This window comes from Aplosporella prunicola (assembly GCF_010093885.1).
Source record: "Aplosporella prunicola CBS 121167 unplaced genomic scaffold K452scaffold_11, whole genome shotgun sequence".
In the NCBI taxonomy this organism is placed as follows: domain Eukaryota; kingdom Fungi; phylum Ascomycota; class Dothideomycetes; order Botryosphaeriales; family Aplosporellaceae; genus Aplosporella; species Aplosporella prunicola.
The window spans coordinates 650,637-664,348 of NW_022983539.1; the positions used below are offsets into that span (position 1 = coordinate 650,637).

The window sequence follows — 13,712 nt, forward strand, 5'->3', positions numbered from 1 at the left end:
AAAAAAAAAAAAAGAAAAAGAAAATAAAAACGCGCGCGCGTACACACGAGCCTTCTTGCTCGCCGCTGATGCTGATGAAAATGCTAAATAAATGGTGACTGACGACAGGCCGGGGGGAGGGGTATGGGGGTTGCTGCTGTGCTGTGCTGTGCTGTGCTGTGCTGTGCTGTGCTGTGCTGGCTACCAGGTACCAGGTACCAGGTACGTACGGGGTATGTAGGTAGGTAGGTAGGTACTCTCCAAGATATATACTACAGGATCGATCGAGCGATTGATTGCTTGATTGACGCGCCGAGACAAAAAAAGATGATGCTGATGACGAGGAGGATGAGGGGTAAGAGAGGCATAGAATGGCCTACGAGTGTGCGTATATGCTCTAAAACTTTGCTTGTGCGTCGAGAGTGTCTGTGTCTGAGTGTGTCTGTGTGTGCTTGGATCTTTGTTTATTTTCCACCAGGGAGAGAGCGCCAGCTTTCAGATCAGCGAAGAAGATATATGATAAAAAAGAACAACACCAGGAAAAAATCAACAACAACTAATCAAATCAGACATCTACGAGCTGGGCTTCACTTGTCCATTGCCTCCGTCCCGCAGATCCCACGACGGCTTCAGCGCCGACATCATGTCGTCCTTGGTTCCGACGGCCTGGGCCGGCAGACGGCTGACGCGGTACGCGCCGTTGCGCACGGCCTGCATCTGCTGCGCCGAGATACCGGTGCCGTTGCTGCGGATCGATGCTGCGTCGCTGCCGGCGTTGACGTCCTTGAAGCGCGGCGGCGGCACGAAGTCGAGCGAGGTGAAGGTGCCAGATTTCCGGAGTGCGTGCCTGGGAAAAGAAGAGTTAGTTATCGGTTATCATTTCTCTTTTCAGAGTCAGAAATAGGAATGCACTTACGGGCTAGGAATCACAGGCATCTCGTCGAATGCAGAGATAAGCGGGGTGTGAGGGCGAACGGAAGGCGAGTAGGGTCTCTCCATGCCCATGGGGCTGTCAGGACGACGACCGTTCTGCATCTCTCTGAAGGACGGCGGGGGAGCGAAATCGGCGGGGTTCAGCGTCAGGGCATCGTCCGTCAGCTTGGCGGGAGTGGGCAGAGAGTTGAGAACCGAAGGCGGGGGCAGAGGCTTCTTGGGGCTTTCGCTACGCATGCTCATGGCAGAGTTGCCGCGGGGCATCGACATGGGCGTGAAGCGGCCGCTGCCGCTCGCGCCACCAGAGCCGCTGTAGGCGTGACCAGCGTTACCACGGAACCGGGGAGGAGCGCGGGGAGGAGGAGTCATGGCACGGCGAGTAACGGGCTCAGCGAACGGCTGGCCACCAACAACGAAGTGGCCCTTGTCAGGATCGAAGATGGCGCCTTCCATGTATTCTTGGTCGTAGCCCTCGTTCTCGGCGAGGCGGCCTTGGGGCTCGGGCTTGGAATCGTCAAAGTACTCCTTGTAGAAAGAACGTATCCGGTTGGCGCGCTCCTCGGGGTTCTCGGTCGGGTCCTCCATGGGAGGAAGGGGACGAAGGCTCATCGAAATCCGGTTACCAGGCTTAGGGGCGGCGGCGTTCAGACCCTGAGACTCAAGAGCGGCGGCAGTAGCAGCGGATTCTTCGCGGCCAGGGGAAGGAGGAGTAACCTTGAAACCATCACCGTAATCACTGGTCTTGCTGTAGACAGTATCCGTTTGGGGGTTGTGGACAGAAGCAACCATGGACTCGAGTCTCAGAGGCGTAGGCTTGCGGGGCGTGGGAGTAGGCAGCGGTTCGGCGCTATCCATGGCCTCGTGGATCTCGGGCAGGGTGGGTTCAACGGGGTCGGCAAACGGCGTCTCAGCAGGCTTGGCGGGGTTGTTCTCAAAGTAAGAGTCGCGGGTAAGGTCCTTGTCGGCCGGGGAGGAACCGGATTGGGGCGTGATGGCGCTGGGACTCGGGGGCGGCTTGACGTGCGAAGGCGGGGGGAACTGGATCTCGGGCATCTTGGGGTCCTCGGGAGAGCTGAAGGGGTTTGACTTGGACATCATCGAAGCGTTGTCAGCTTCCTTGATGAAGGTCACGGGGCGGTAAGGATCAATCGAGTCTGCGACAATGGAAGGGTTCATGGAGTGCAAGGATTCCCGGGAACCTCTCACGTTGTCGGGCATCAGATAGGGGCTGTTGGACATATCCATGGACATTCCGCGACCACCCTTCCGGATCGTCTTCTCGGCATCGGCGACGGACATTTCGGGGTGCTTGCGACCAGCGCGGCCGCTGGCGGGCATGGGCTCGTCCAGACCAAAATCCAGGGATTTATGCTTGTCGTTCAGATCCTCCAGTCTTTGCTTCTTCATATGCCTTTGGTGCAGAATGAACAAGACGACGATGGCGACGACGATGGGGATACTGGACGCGATTAGGACGAGCAAGAGAGAGAGAGAGAAATAGAAAAGGAACATACACGGCGGCGAGGATAATGGCCAAGCTGCTGTCCGTGGGCTTCTGGCAGGTGTCCGCCTCGGAACTGGTGGTACACTTGTTGGAGCGGGAGAAGAGCTCGGCGGACCTCTGGAATAGTGAGCGGGTGGGCGCAACTGCAGGAGCAGCAGCGGCTTGCTGGGCGGCGGGAACCAGCGTCTCGGACAGGTTCTGGTCGACTCCCTGAGCCCCACGACGGGCATGGTGGAAGGCCATGTGGGCAGAGTGGTGTCTGTTCATGGTGCTGACATGCGCCTCAGCAGCGATTACGGATTAACAGCGTAAGGTCGTCAATTGGCAAGTCGTGATGCGCGCGCACCGGGAGGCTGTCGATGGTATACAAGGGAGCGAGTGTATTTGGTTGGTGGAGTTGTAGGTTGTTGGAAGTGGTGTATTAGGCGGCGGGCCCTTGCAAAGGAGTGACTTGGGTGGAGTTGCAGTTAAAGAAAGTCGGGGTTAAAGGGATTAGAGAGAGTGTGAGGGCCGCCTGGAGGAAAGAGTTGAAAGGGTCGATGGCAGGCAAGCACAAAGCAAAGACGACGAAAGAGAACGAGCGAGAGGCGGCGGCGGCTTGAGTGAATATGGCGGAGGAGGCCCAGGAGAGACGCATGGGGCTGATTGGCCGACCGTGTTGCAGCCCCGGTCTCTAATTTAGGAGTTGTTCCTGGCTAATCCTCATGCGGAAGCCGAAATGGCGCGCCGGCGTCAGGCGTTCGAGAAGTCCAAGTCAACAACACCAATCCCGATCGGCCTCAGGGGCTTTGCCTTTTGCTGCTGCAACTGTTTCTCCGCCACATCCTTCCACTAGGTTACGGTACTCCGGAAATAATAAATAAACCTACCCCATCACCATCACCAACCCACCCATCAACCTACCACCACCATCACCTACCTCCTGCCGTGCCTCGCGTGATCCCTCCTCCCTCCCGCCCCCACCATCGTGAATCCGCCCCGCCCACACACACACACACATATGCCTCCAGCTACCACTACTATTACTGCCGGCCCTGCGGCCTGGACCGCCGTGTCCCATAACACCGAGTCGTGCACGGCCGCAGCCAATTTCCCTGCGTCGCCATGAATCGCGAGCCATGCCGTCACGCCTGCCACCCTCACGGCCTGGCGCCATTCCGCCCGTGGCGCCCGGGGGAACGACCAGAGAGCAAGAGGCTCAACTGCACCGTCGTCGTCGTCGTCGTCGTCGTCCGTCCGTCTTCGTGTCGGGAGCCAGGGGGGATCTGCCGTCATGCAGGAGGATCTCTCAGACAGCCGCTCCCACTAAAACGGCCCTTGGCGAGATGGCTGCCACCGCCCGGTTCACCTCTGCCCTCGCACATTTGACATTTGCCCCGACGTGCCCGACTCCTCGTCCATGTTGCCGCCGTCCCGACGATCAACTCAGCCGGCTTGTTACAGTTGCACTGCCTACCGGGCTCTATTTCGCTTTCTGCTCGTCGTATCTGCCCTCGCCTCAGGAAATTTGTTTCCTGCCTAGCCTGCTTCAGATCAATGACCGTGAATTGATTGTCGCGCCTGGAACCCCGGCGGTCTGTTTCGAAAAATGCCCAGCGAGTCCACGAGCGCCCCCCGTTTCGCCAATGAGCGTTCATGCGCCGCTTTTTATTTTTTCTTTCGTTGCCTCTGCATGTCGCTCATCATGCTCATGCGTGCGCCCGTACTGGATTTGCTGCCCACCCCATGACCGTGATGCCCGCGCTCGCTCTCACATCCCCCAGCCTAGGGGGGGCGAGCGTATATGTGCTCTGCTCTATCGCCATGCTTGAACGTGCTGAACGTGCTGGCCGCGAAGCGACATGAGGATTGCCCTCTCGCCCTGTGTCCCGGAGCCTGTGCAAAAGCGGGTCGCCGTTCCAGCCGGGACGTCTTCAAACACGACGCCTCCCAGCTGTGCGGCCCGCCGTCCGTATATACCGTCTGTTAGTAGAGTGGGAAATGGTTTAGTGTTTGTTTCTAGATATAATAGGCACTACAGCACCGCATTCTCCTGGTCGTCATTGGTCGTGATTACGGTCTACTCGACTACACCCTTCCGGCCGGTCCTATCAGTCGCCCTGCACGTGGAAATTACGAATAGATGCAAGGAAAGGAGGTTGTGGAAATAACGACGCTACTCAACCAAGACACGGTCACAGCAGCGAGACCAACCTCTGTTCTATTTCAAGACCCTTTTTGAATTGCTCGCTGCGCCCTGGCTCGGATCTGCCCGGCCTTCCCGTCTTTCGGCCGGCCCTCAACCCACCAGGCTCAGCTTCTCGAAGCGTTTCACCACCGGCGCCTCCTTCTTGCGGAGCTCCGCCTGCATGCTGTCCCAGAGCACGCCGTCAGCGCCTGCGGGCCTCTCGCCCAAGCCAGCCTCACCCTCGGCACCTTCGCCCTGCGTCGTCGGCTGCTGCTGCTGCGTCTTCTCCACCTGGAAGACCTCCTCGACGCTGCTCGTGGCCGCCTCGACCACGTCCGCCATAATGGCCTCCACAGCCGCGGCCCGCTCCCTCATGCCCCGCCTCATCAGGCCCTCGACCAGGCGCGCCACCTCCTCGTTGATCTGGTTCACCCGCTCGATCAGCCGCCCGATCGAGCTGACTAGGTACTCCTCCTCGTAGACGCTGCCCTTCTTGCCGCGCGCCCGCTTGCGCTCCTCTCGCCGCCTGTTCTTGCTCGTGCGCCTCGTGCTCGTCGTGTTCACCGTGCCCGTCCGGTTCGTGTACCTCGTCATGAACGTGCCCCCGCTCGTCGTGTCCGTCGCCGCGACCGAGACGTTGTCGGGGATGTCGCCGCCCTCGCCGCCGCCGGCTCCCTCGTAGAATGCCAGCGGGTCCTCGGCCTTCTTCTGCCGCAGCTCGCGCAGTCTCGGCACCTGTGCTCCGAGCTGTCCCTTGCACTCGGCCAGCATCTCGGTCATGGCCGCCGAGCCTTCAATGAGCCCAGGGTCGATGACCGATTCAACCAGCTCAAGGCGTCGCCGCAGCCCCACGACGCGCAGTGCTTCCGCGAAGAAGTAGCCCTTGCAGAAGACGCGCGTGGCTGCTTCCAGATCGTTAAGGTAGTCGAGATGAATCGTGGCTGCGGCGTAGAAGTCCTTCGTCTCAGTGAGTGTATCTGCAAGTGCTTCCGCCAGCGACGTGATTTCCGTTTCCGGTAGAGGAACGCTGGTAGCCGAGAACAGTGCCTCGCGCCACATGTTGGCTGCGCGGTAGGCCTCGGTGGCAGACGTATAATCCGAGAGATACTCGAATGCGATACCGGCTTCGCGGAATCGGTTGCGGCTGTTGAGGTAAGCGGCATATAGTGCCATGGTTTCCCTAAGACGTTCCGGCTGGTATTTGTGCAGGGCGATGGCATCGCTGTACAATTCATGCTTCTCGGTGTATAAGTTAAGCTCATCGAAGGTATCCAACTCATGCAAATGTTTGAGAGCCTTTGAGCGGCGACCGAGGTTGTCATCGATTGTGAACTGGCGCCGAAGTTGAGACATCTCTCCGAGCCCCTGGACATACGGCAAGTACTCTCTGGGATCCTTTTGCGATTGCTGGGCAACGAGCAACGCAACCTCAAGGTTGTACAGACCAAGTGCAGTGTCATAAAGTTGGTTGACATCGGCAAGGAAGCAAATGTGCTCTGCAGCTTTTTCTGCAAGGCCATCATCTTGCGCCTTGGCCTTAGCAACAACCTGTAAGCCGCCCTCGAGATCTGGCGGGGATTTGCAGACATGAGCCGTGACGATGTTCTGCAAATTCGCCTCTGTCCGTTTGTGCAGGACCTCTAAGAAACCGCCACATATGCGGTTAACCTTGGTAGATACGTCAAAAGAAGAGGAAGATGCCACAGTCCCGCTGGCATGCGCAGCTGTAGCAGTTGCAGTTCCTGCTACCGTGTTTTTGACGGTTTCCTTGTACATGGTCTGCGTGACGTCCTCATTCCTGCTGAGAGTCAGCTTTCTATACTTTTATTGTGCGGATGATACTTGCCTGAGTTGGGAAAGGAACAAGTCAATGTGTGCCGCCTTCTTCAGCTGATCAATGAAAAGCTGAATACTGGCCATGAACTGCTCTGGCATGTGGTCGTGAATAATGTTCATATCCACACGCTGGTTACGGCAGGCCATGAATGCAGCCTTGTACTTTTTGTCTGCAATGTTCTTTCGAATGCCCGCAACGACCATTGCCCGGGGAAAGATTGTCTCCAAGTTACCTCTCGGCATCTGCAGCACCACCGAGAACGATGATGGCATAACAGTAACTAAGCGAGCACCTCTTTCAATTGCACGGCACCTTTCGTCTCTTTCCGGCTCATCAAGTGGGACCTCGAGTTCTATTCATGACATAAGTTGATTAGTTCATTAAGGGGAGGCGAGTGAAAAATCCTTACCGTCAACTGGGGCCAAGTGTACAAACTTGAGAAGATGCTGGGTGGTTGTGAAGATGATATGAGCAAGAGTAACTCGGAAGGACGTGCAGCTCTTTGCAAGCAGTCTTCCATTGGCGTACAAAGTACCGTTGCTAGTTAGCCCAACAGCAATATCCTGCTTTTGTCATCAAAAAAGTTTGCTAAAGTGTGGCTTGAACAACTTACCTCCTCAGCATGGTGCACCACTTCAGCCCATGCAACCCTGGTAGGGAATTTGCAAATTGACGTCTCCTCCACAGAGGCATCCTGCGATATCGGGGCCACGGACGCGTCTGCATATTGAATGCATACTTTATTGTAGTCGACAGACGTGACAAGACTTTGTGCCCGGCGCGACAAAGGTAAGATGGAGAACTCTGGTTGCTCAAGCTCTTTGTGGCAAAGCACGCTCTCTCCCGTGTCTTCTTCATCCAAGAGAACGAATATTTCCGACTCACCCCGGAAGGCAATCTGGCGAGGTCGGGCGCCGGGAACTTGCAAAGGCTCACGTTTCTCCATGACGGGATCCGCCGGGAATTTCTCGGAAATGTTATAGCTGTAGAGAGAAACCTCGTTATCGTGCAAGACAGCAATACGTGTGCTGGATGCGTTGGTAGCTACATCAATAGCATTGCTCTCCAAGCACACTTCATGCCGAGACATGGGCGGCGGTATATTAGTGAGTCTCAACGGTGTCACCTTGAGTGCCCCTGTAGCCTAATTAGCGTGGCACCGTAATCACAGAATGGTATGTCTTACTGCCGTCGACAACAGCAACAGTGCCAAAGTCATGAGGTTGCACGCTCGAACAACTCGCGACAGAAAAGACAAACTCGAGGTTCTCGGATATATCTACCCGACGTCAGTGGTGGTCACAGAAGATATAGAATAACAAAGCATACTAGGGCAAGCCACAGAAAGGCGCAATGCCTTCTCAGGGTTCCATCTGGCTTCGACGGGAGAGCTCGCAATTTGATCATTGGTGCAGCTGATCTCCTGCTTTAGGTAATAGTGATAATTACCCATCGTCCAGAGCTGTACACGGTCTTTGAAGGATACAGCAAGTACAGTCGAATCGCTGTTCCATGCAAGGCTTATGTTACTTCCCCACGCTGCCATCTCCTCGGGGGTCAAACGCAGACTGAACTGTCCATGACGAAGGCCATTGCGCTCGAAAAAGACAACATCAATACGGTCATCCAAGCGTTGGATTCCTGCAATGAGGTTTCCGGCAGGTCGCCAGCTCAAGGCACCCTCGAGATAATCCACGGGCTCGCTTACACTGTCCAACACTCCTTCTCTTGAATAGACTCGGATCATGCGGCGCTTCTCGCCCTCAATAGAGTTCACTGCCAGATAAGCACCGTCGCCTCTCCAAGTGATAGTGACCTTAGCATCATCGAGAGAGCTTAAAAGACCTTCATCAACTTTCTCCGGTACAGTAGGATCCCGGAGTGCCTTGGCTCTTTTCCCTTGAAACTGCGTTTCTCTCTTACCCCATCCAACTGAAACATGATTGGAGGCCTTGATATCTTCAGGAGTAAGAGTGATGCTTGTGACATTCTCAAACTCCCGGGTCATGTAAAGCAGGGTGTTGGCACGGGTGCTGATCGCCAGAAGCTCTTCGTCCGGCGACCACGCCGCTGCTGAAATGCCCGCATCGACGGAGCCAACAATCTCAATGAGGTCCTCTCCCGGCAACGGCTCCTCTCTGACAATCACGATATCGCCACCGGCAAGGATGAGGCATGATGTCAAGGTGTCCGGGAAATACTGCAGGCTCAGAACCTTGTCGCAGGCCAGATCCGGGAGAGGACAAGGTGCATCCCACGAAGCAATGGTGGAGAAGGCATCCTCAGAATTGCTGCCTCCTTCAACGAGGCGTTTGAGTTCGATGACAGCACTTGACTCGGATGGTCCAAATGTGCAGATTAGCGAGTCGGTTGCCGTATCCCATGCGGTCGCCGTCAAGGGAAGGCTATCCTCTGGGAACTTGCGGACGGTGTTCCGGACAGTCCGTAGATTGCGCATGGCGACTTCGGAATCAAGACGATTAGGTGGTAAAGCTGTATGGTCATCGCTGGGCTGCCTACATGTGCCGTCTCGAGTAATGGCGAATCAAAATTTCGAGGTTGCGCTAGTCAGCCGAATTGATGCCAAGCCATAGGAAGGTTACCCCCGTCATGGGCGCGGTTGCGACGGTGCTGCGCCGCTGACAGCACGCGGTTATGAGAGCAGTTTTGTCGACGCATACTCAAAAAGCACAGTTCAAACCATCTACTACTACTTGATAAAGTAGCTGCGACATCCTATCTCATTGCACACGTGATTCAACTCACTCACTTCCGGATTGCACTCTGGATGTATCACGATATCAACGGTAATTTCATCTGACAACAGCCGCCTGGAAGTATGGCATTTTGTACAAGTGCAGCAGTCGCGCAAACTCCGCTGCGTCGCTGTGCCCCAGACTTCCGTCACGTTCCGCCCAGGTTTGAACTCATGAGACCAACCGTCTATTGGTCCTTCTTGGTCTGCCAGACTGCGTGAAATCAGGCGCATCAGCTCCGGATATCCACGAACACTGGGCTGCGATATGCACTCACCGGCAATGCCGAAAGGCGCAAAGAAGCCGGTCGCTACGCCAACAATCAGTCGCCTCTCCCAATTGCTTGCGGCAATATAGCGTACCCATGAAGGTCCAGTAGCGGAAAGCGAAGAACCTGGTCAGAGGGTTGAAGGGGATGTTGCTCTAGGACTAAGTTAGTCGTTGCTGCGGCATCTGCGTCATCGGTAGCAATCATACACGGGGACCCTGCACATCGCATCAGTACATGAAGAGCTTATGAAGAACCAGAGCTCTGGAGTTTCAAACCTCGGGGTAGTGGTAGGGCGAGCTAAGCCTGGCGCGAGTGACCGAGAAGGCCCTCTTCTGGACGGTGGAGGAGACGCGGGCAGCGAACATCTGCGGTCGGTCAGCCACCGGCTTCCATGGCAATTGAAGACAGGCGCATCCACGCAGACGTACTTTTGCGATATGCAGAAGGCGGTGTAGTGGGCGATGGTGCAACGGGAGGTCTGCTTGGAGGTGTCGAACGGGCTGACGAAGGTTGCTTGCTTGAGCCGCCCTGCCGCCAAGCCCCGGCTCCCGGTTCGCAGCTGCCCCTCGGTCTTTCCGGCGGCCATTCTTCCGACGGCGCCATCATCGCAGTAGCTGGGTCCAGGCAAAAGTTCAAGCTCTTTTACGTCTGGCGCTCACCACCGTCGCAACGGCTCTCTGCCCGCCAACATGGATGAGCTGTTCGACGTCTTCGACGCCGATCCGCAGGCTGCTCAGCAGCAGCAGCCCAGACAATCCAGAAAAAACAAAAAGAGACAGGCCAACGGCGACGTTAAATCCAACGATGGCGAGACCCAGCAGCCAGCTCCCGCCGATGCCACCATGGCCGACGCGCCTCCACCGCCGCCGGAAGATGGTGCTGACGACCAGGAGGCGGACGGCGAGGACCAACTCCAATCGAAGAGAGTGCGACGCGACGAACCCGAGCCTTTGGTGACCGATACCTTCGAGACGGAACAGTCTCGCGAAGTTGCCGCGTCCGCCGGCCTGCAAGCCCAGAAGGATGGCACTGCAGTCGTCTTGTCGCATCAAGTTCGTCACCAAGTTGCGCTTCCTCCCGACTACGACTACACTCCCATTTCCCAGCACAAGCCTCCGGAGAAGCCAGCTCGCGAGTATCCTTTCACTCTTGATCCCTTCCAACAGGTGTCCGTCTACTCGATCCAGAGGAATGAGAGTGTTTTGGTGTCGGCCCACACGTCAGCTGGTAAGACGGTCGTCGCAGAATATGCGATTGCGCACTGTCTGAAAAACAACCAAAGAGTCATCTACACCAGTCCGATCAAGGCCCTCAGCAACCAGAAGTACAGAGAGTTCACGGCGGATTTTGGAGATGTTGGTCTCATGACCGGCGATGTCACGATCAACCCAACGGCAACCTGCTTGGTCATGACCACGGAAATTCTGCGGTCCATGTTGTACAGAGGTTCGGAGATTATGCGCGAAGTTGCATGGGTTATTTTCGATGAGGTCCACTACATGCGAGACAAGTGTACGTATCCGCGAACTTGGTGCAAAAGCAGGGAATTGGTCGTACTAACACATAACAGCTCGTGGTGTCGTCTGGGAAGAGACTATCATCCTTCTGCCAGACAAGGTTCGTTACGTCTTCCTTTCTGCCACCATCCCCAACGCTATGCAATTCGCCGAGTGGATCACGAAAACACACAATCAACCCTGTCACGTCGTCTACACGGATTTCCGGCCCACGCCTTTGCAGCATTACTTCTTCCCTGCGGGCGCCGAAGGTATACATCTCATTGTCGACGAGAAAGGTGTCTTCAAAGAGGAGAACTTCCAAAAGGCCATGACTTCCATAGCAAACAAGCAAGGAGATGACCCTGCTGATGCGCTGGCAAAGCGCAAGGGCAAGGGCAAAGACAAGAAGCTCAACAAGGGCGGCCAGAAATCAGGACCCACCGACATCTACAAGATTGTCAAGATGATCATGATGAAGAACTACAATCCGGTTATCGTCTTCAGCTTCAGCAAGAGGGAATGCGAGAACCTCGCACTGCAAATGAGCTCGCTGTCTTTCAACGATGATTCGGAGAAGAATTTGGTCAAAAAGGTGTTTGACAGCGCCATCGAATCACTGAGCGAAGCAGATCGGGATCTCCCTCAAATCCAGCACTTGTTGCCGCTTCTGAAGCGCGGAATTGGTGTACATCACTCTGGTCTGCTTCCCATTCTGAAGGAGACTATCGAAATTCTGTTCCAGGAAGGCTTGATTAAGGTCCTCTTCGCTACGGAAACCTTCTCCATTGGTTTGAACATGCCTGCTAAGACGGTCGTTTTCACGAGCGTGCGGAAATTCGATGGTGTCACTCAGCGCTGGGTCACACCCTCGGAATTCATCCAGATGTCCGGACGTGCAGGGAGACGTGGCCTCGATGACCGTGGTATCGTCATTATGATGATTGACGAGAAGATGGAGCCTGCTGCTGCAAAGGAGATTGTGCGTGGTGAGCAAGATAAGCTCAACTCCGCGTTCTACCTTGGCTACAACATGATTCTCAATCTTATGCGCGTAGAGGGCATTTCTCCTGAATTCATGTTGGAGCGCTGCTTCTTCCAATTTCAGAACACCGCCAGTGTTTCCGGCCTTGAGAAGCAACTGAATGAACTGGAGCACGACAAGTCTTCCCTGGACATCTCTGATGAGGCGACTATCCGGGAGTACTATGAGCTCCGCCAACAGCTTAACACTTATACCAAGGACATGAGGGATGTCATCACCCACCCGAACTATTGCTTGCAATTCATGCAGTCTGGTCGCTTGGTGCGCGTCAAGCACAAGGATTATGACTTTGGCTGGGGTGCTGTGGTCAACTTCCAAGCTCGCAAGTCTCCAAAGAACCAGAACCAGAAGAGCCCCGAGTTTCCCCCTCAGCAGTCATACATTGTTGACGTTTTGATGCAAGTCGCAAGCGACGCCACCTTTGCGCCGCAGCTTAACCAAGATTTGCCGCAAGGCGTCAGGCCTCCGGCGCCCGGTGAGAAGGGCAAGATGGAGGTGGTCCCAATCATGCTGTCATGCATTGACTCCATTGGACATCTCCGCATCTTCCTTCCTTCTGACCTAAAGTCTGCCGAGCAAAGGAACCAGGTGCGCAAGGCTCTCGAGGAGGTGAAGAAGAGATTCCCTGATGGAATCGCTATTCTTGATCCGATTGAGAATATGGGCATCACGGACGACTCGTTCAAGAAACTACTTCGTGTAAGTGCGACAAATGTCTTTAACATATTGCAGGAGCTGACCATCATAGAAAATCGAGGTCTTGGAGTCCCGCCTGTTGTCCAACCCATTGCACAATTCTCCGAGGCTGCCTGATCTGTACAACCAATATGCAGGCAAGGTTGAGCTTAACAACAAGATCAAAGACGTCAAGAAGCAGATTAGTAAGGCCCTTTCCATCATGCAGCTCGACGAACTCAAGGCACGCAAACGTGTCCTCCGTCGTCTCGGATTCATCAACGAGGCGGATGTTGTTCAGATCAAGGCTCGCGTCGCTTGCCAAATCAGCACGGGTGACGAACTTGTTCTGAGCGAGTTGCTGTTCAATGGTTTCTTCAACGAGCTCACTCCCGAGGTGGCGGCGGCCACGCTCAGCTGCTTCATTTTCGAGGAAAAGAGCAATGAGACGCCTGCGCTAAAGGAGGAGCTGGCGAAGCCGTACCGCGAGATCCAGGCGCAGGCGCGGATTATCGCAAAGATATCCCAGGAGAGTAAGTTAGCGGTCAACGAAGACGACTATCTCAACGGCTTCAAGTTCCAGCTCATGGAGGTGGTGTACGCTTGGTCGAAGGGCGCGTCGTTTGCGGACATTTGCAAGATGACGGATGTGTACGAAGGCAGTTTGATCCGGTTGTTCCGTCGGTTGGAGGAGCTGCTGCGGCAAATGGCAGACGGTGCAAAGGTCATGGGCAACACGGATCTGGAGGAGAAGTTTGCAAAGGCGCTGGAGGCGATCAGGAGAGACCTGGTTGCGGCCCAGTCGCTGTACCTGTAGGATGGATGGATGGCGGAGGGGTTCTTTTGGGTTGGCGTACTGTATTGTAGTTAAAAAGCTTTGGCGGGCATTGCGGTGGCGTTAGGGCAGTCTGCGCGGGCGAGTGGCCATGGTGTGTTTTAAAAGAGGCAGGGTTGTAGAAGGGCTAGTTCATGCGTAGTTAAATGATGAAGCTTTGATGGCTGTGGATATGCGCTCGGATTTGCCCGCGGCGTGCCAGCACATTCACCGA

The 13,712-nt window shown here is 55.4% G+C and overlaps 5 protein-coding genes across 5 annotated transcripts; 2 read left to right on the plus strand and 3 right to left on the minus strand.

Annotated features, from left to right (window-relative positions):
- Positions 1-552: 552 nt before the first annotated feature.
- On the minus strand, positions 553-2,659 carry K452DRAFT_326432 (uncharacterized protein; the record flags this gene model as incomplete). Its single annotated transcript, XM_033544846.1, has 3 exons — positions 553-826; positions 896-2,371; positions 2,427-2,659. The coding sequence occupies 3 exons, from the start codon at positions 2,657-2,659 to the stop codon at positions 553-555; spliced, it is 1,983 nt and encodes a 660-aa protein (XP_033398261.1).
- Positions 2,660-3,378: 719 nt separating this feature from the next.
- Positions 3,379-4,460, plus strand: K452DRAFT_20648 (uncharacterized protein). Its single transcript, XM_033536110.1, has one exon. The coding sequence runs from the start codon at positions 3,535-3,537 to the stop codon at positions 4,225-4,227; it is 693 nt and encodes a 230-aa protein (XP_033398262.1). The 5' UTR covers positions 3,379-3,534; the 3' UTR covers positions 4,228-4,460.
- On the minus strand, positions 4,415-8,887 carry K452DRAFT_350880 (uncharacterized protein). Its single transcript, XM_033545681.1, has 6 exons — positions 7,750-8,887; positions 7,607-7,699; positions 7,034-7,557; positions 6,830-6,983; positions 6,430-6,772; positions 4,415-6,381 (listed from the first exon to the last, which is right to left on the minus strand). The coding sequence occupies exons 1-6, from the start codon at positions 8,876-8,878 to the stop codon at positions 4,695-4,697; spliced, it is 3,930 nt and encodes a 1,309-aa protein (XP_033398263.1). The 5' UTR covers positions 8,879-8,887; the 3' UTR covers positions 4,415-4,694.
- A 305-nt stretch (positions 8,888-9,192) lies between these two features.
- K452DRAFT_270288 (uncharacterized protein) lies at positions 9,193-9,939 on the minus strand. The gene is made up of 6 exons (XM_033538978.1): positions 9,876-9,939; positions 9,723-9,812; positions 9,654-9,662; positions 9,539-9,599; positions 9,454-9,486; positions 9,193-9,389 (listed from the first exon to the last, which is right to left on the minus strand). The coding sequence occupies exons 2-6, from the start codon at positions 9,810-9,812 to the stop codon at positions 9,364-9,366; spliced, it is 219 nt and encodes a 72-aa protein (XP_033398264.1). The 5' UTR covers positions 9,876-9,939; the 3' UTR covers positions 9,193-9,363.
- A 125-nt stretch (positions 9,940-10,064) lies between these two features.
- Positions 10,065-13,701, plus strand: K452DRAFT_318154 (uncharacterized protein). Its single transcript, XM_033544128.1, has 3 exons — positions 10,065-10,959; positions 11,018-12,687; positions 12,737-13,701. Exons 1-3 carry the CDS (start codon positions 10,137-10,139, stop codon positions 13,478-13,480), a joined length of 3,237 nt encoding a protein of 1,078 aa, XP_033398265.1. The 5' UTR covers positions 10,065-10,136; the 3' UTR covers positions 13,481-13,701.
- Positions 13,702-13,712: the final 11 nt, after the last annotated feature.